Raw genomic sequence first — 4,210 nt, 5'->3', positions numbered from 1 at the left:
GACTGTTTCAATTGAGATATTTCTAAGTCTGTTTTCAATTGAAAAGTTGGTCAGACTGTTTCAAAAGAAGAATAAAAGACTTTTGTGTATAAAACACCTGATTTTTTTCACACTAGTTCAGTAACTAGGTTAGATTTTTGAAGAGAATCTAATAAACTAAAATTGATTTTTGAGATAAATCAATAAAATCTTTACAATCTCTTTCTTGAGATACAGTGAGGAAGAGTATGATATCAATTGATAATGAATCACATAATATAACAGTTTTTGAGAGAAAAACTGACAAAAAATAAATCAATTTTTTACAGAGAAATTGATTAAAACTATTCAATTTTATTCTAAATTATTCAATTCTTCTCACACAACAAGTGTGCAACTCAAATCAGTTAATAAAGAGTGTAAAAAAGAATTAAGTATTAATGAAAGCTCTTCAGTCACTGAAAAAGTAATTCTTACTTAAAAGAATATGAAATTATGACAGAAAACAGCTCTGTTTTTTATTCTTTGTAAGAATATTGTGTAAAATTCAGAGAAAAATATCTTACTTTTTCAAGAGAAGTAAAAAACTATTTCTAAGATCTTTTTTTTTGCATTAACTGCTGCAGAAGAATGAGATAGAAACTGCTAAGATATGCACTACTATATACTCTCTATCAAGACTTTCTCTCTTCAGAGTCTTGATATTATAGAGAATATAAGTCTGTTTCTATATGATAGTATAAATATTGCCAGTGGGATGTAGAGAAACTGGTTATTTATATCTTAAAATAGAAGACTTTGTCAATGATTATATTAATATAGAGTTAATTCTTAAATTCAATAGAAACCTAGTGTTGCTGTTCTCAATCTCTTGCAAAATCTATTGAATATTGAGATATTAAAGCTAGATTTAATATATCTCACTGTGCTGGGATTAAAGGCTCAGTCAGACCTTGAAGTATACTGATTTTATAGTTATTGGTATGCTGTTGACTTGTTATCTGCTGATTATGTATTGAATGCTGTTGCTGAGGTATCTTTTTGTATTGTTCTGCCGGGGATGGGCCAGATTGAGAGGGGTAGTACAAGGGTGAGACTTGGTGTTGAAGTCTAGATACACTGATGACAGACTGTGAAGATTACACTTCAGAAGAGTTCATTGATTATGTGCTTGATATTATCGCCAAGGTATCTTTTTGTATTTTTCTGCCGGGGATGGGCCAGATTGAGAAGGGCGGTACGAGGGTGAGACTTGGTGTTGGTGTTTTGGAACATCAAAGATGGACAGGGTTTTCGCGGAGGTCGCTCCTCGGATATCTCCACAACTACAGGTCGGGGATCTTCCAAAATCGAGAAGATTGGTGCATATGGCTAGGTCTCTTCACCTTACAATTTGTATGGCACTTTGGCCCGGGGTTGTGGTGTGGTAGGGGAGAACGGGGGATAATCCCACACAGGAGTTTCGAACAACGTCCGGTTCACGTTTGGCTGGATAACTCCATCACCACACAGGGTATGCGGTCGGCGATGGGGTCAGAATGCTCGTATGATCCAGGGCTTTTCAATGGATCTATCGGCGGGTTCTTATTCGAAAAATCGAGCGAGTTCGTGGTGGAGCGGTTGGAAATGATTTGATCATTGACATTCTCTGTGTTAATCTCATATATGCATTCTCATTTCAGCAGCAATTCTGATGAAAGGTCTGTTCAGAAGATCTTCTCATACTTCTTCAGAAGTTTCTTCATATACTTATTCTTTCACATATCTTTTATCTTGGTTTTCTCTGCTTTCAGGTTCTGTATGATATACAGAATGCTTTTGAATGAGATCTTGTGAATCATTCTCTTTGCTTATTAATATATACACAGAATTAATTCTTCTATATCAGAGATGTGAAATGTTCTTCTCATATCAGTTAATAGAATTATATGAACTGTTTTCTTTATATCAGTTAACTATATACAACATGTACATCATTGAATCTGCAGATTGAATCTTTGAAATCAATTGAGTCTGAGAATAAGATTATATTTCATGTTCTACAGCTCTCATGCTTAAATATAGCAAGATCATTCTCTGAAGTGCAAGAAAACTCTTACTCTTACAGATGATATTAAATATTAATTATCAGATAATCTTATATATCAGAAATTCTTCACTCAGTGAACTTCTTTCAGTCTTCAGATTATATGATTATTAATATATAATATAGAAGCTTCTATATCTGCTAATACTTTTATAGTTATCTCTTGATTCTTATTTAAGTGTCTTCTATACATTAACATTTCAAGTCTCAAGATATTAAGATGAGTATCTGCTTCATTCTCACTCAGACTTCAGTCAGAAGCCTGCTTTCTTTTAATATTCACAGAATTCAGAGAGTCATCTAATACAGACATCTCTTTCACTTTGAAGACTTTTCATAGAATATCAGCAAGTGTCTCTGAGCTCACTGATTCTGCTAGTTTTTTAACTTTCCTGCTTTTCTTGACTATGCATGCTATGTGTAATTCTTTACATCATGATTTTAACATCTGTATTTAAAGTAAGCTCAATGCTTATAATATCAAGCTTTTCACTCAGAGAATTTCTTTTTCAGAGAATTCAGTACTTTAGCAATAACATTCAGATCTAGATTTATTATGTTCAGATATATAATCTGTATTATAAAAGTCTGATTATCTATTCTCTATTGACACATACTTAATTGCAGTATTTTCTGTTATAATTGACTCACTTATTACTATATAATGAGAATATTATATACTTCTTTCACTGTGTCTAATTGTGAGATTAAGCATTTTCATTCTGCTCTCAACTCAGATGTAAGATTATAAATAAAGATCTATAAATAAAAAGATGTTGAAAGCCTCTTTATTCAATACAAGATAGTATAAAAAAAAGTATGTAAAGTATAATGTAAGATTACTTACTTATCTACACTCAGTGAAGCATTTATAGTACTTATCTTATATATTCACTTTCTCAAAGTTGTGCAAGATTCATTTGAAAAACTCATTTCATATTTATAAGAATGAATATCACTCTAAGTCTGTGAGATTTATCTTTTTATCAGTTATTCATAATAACTTCACTTTTTCATGTAGAAATGTAACAGATCTTAGAACTTATTGAAATACTGTTAACTATCTATCTATGAGTTCATATTTAATTCAATAATATAATTACATCTGACTTAGTCAGCTGATTGCAGCATCATTTTTTCAGTTGCTATTAAAGCTTGATAACTTCAGCAGATCTCTTAGCTTAATATATCTCATGCTTGAATTCTCATCATATACAGTGATCTTAGATAATGTATACACTTCTGAGAAAGTTATGAATAATTGTAATAAGATCTTCAGATTCAGTATAATTATGTGTCTGTGTAAACATTCTATCTCTTATTGCAGATCTATGACCTGGTCTTCTCTATTCTTATTAATGATAATGATTGTATCAGTGAAGCTCTTCATAGTGAATACTTGATCTGTGATGAATATCAATTATCGTTTAATTTTCATCACAGCCTGTCACTGTGTATACAAGGCCTCAATCTCATTTAGAATTCTTGTACATATACAGAGTTTCACTTTCAGTTTAGCAGTCTTAGCTACTTTTCTTACTGCTTCAAGTAAACTCTTCTGTGGCGGGCTGCGCCCGATCAATGATATAGACTATTTCATTACACTTCACAGATTTCAACCACTTCATTCTCGAACGCGTACACTCCGATTCTCAGCCATTCTCAATTGCCGATCCTCGGCCGCCACGAACACGTATAGATTCTTCTGCCCCGAAGCTCCATCACATACACCATCACATATGTATATAAATATTCACTTCAATAACTGATTCTCACACTTTCTCTTTCTTTCCTTCTCTAACATTTTTCTCTTTGTTATATAAGCTCTATCAATATCATACTGATCTATTCAGCGTAGGCCTCTTACACTAGAAAAACATTCATCATCTTCTTATTAGAAAGAATTATTCATCAAGAGATATCTGAACATGTAACAACATGTAAGAAAGAGAAACAGTTAAGCAGACACTGAGTTCTCAGATAGAAGCTTGCTCACCAGTCACTCTGGCCCTATAATAAGATTTTACAAGAGAATATCAGCAAAAGACCCGAGAGTTCTGACATTCAGATGTATGAGATATTCATATGATTACACTTCTTCAGATTTCACAGATATCGCGCATCTGACAAACAATATAACCATAT

General features: G+C 32.4%; 1 protein-coding gene across 1 annotated transcript; it reads left to right on the top strand.

The window, feature by feature from the left end:
* Window positions 1–1,101: 1,101 nt before the first annotated feature.
* BDBG_00512 (uncharacterized protein) lies at window positions 1,102–1,614 on the top strand (the record flags this gene model as incomplete). Its single annotated transcript, XM_002629220.2, has 1 exon — window positions 1,102–1,614. The coding sequence occupies one exon, from the start codon at window positions 1,102–1,104 to the stop codon at window positions 1,612–1,614; it is 513 nt and encodes a 170-aa protein (XP_002629266.2).
* Window positions 1,615–4,210: the final 2,596 nt, after the last annotated feature.

The sequence above is a fragment of the Blastomyces gilchristii genome, assembly GCF_000003855.2.
Source record: "Blastomyces gilchristii SLH14081 genomic scaffold supercont1.1, whole genome shotgun sequence".
Classification (NCBI taxonomy): domain Eukaryota; kingdom Fungi; phylum Ascomycota; class Eurotiomycetes; order Onygenales; family Ajellomycetaceae; genus Blastomyces; species Blastomyces gilchristii.
This window is presented reverse-complemented; position numbering and strand designations above follow the sequence as displayed.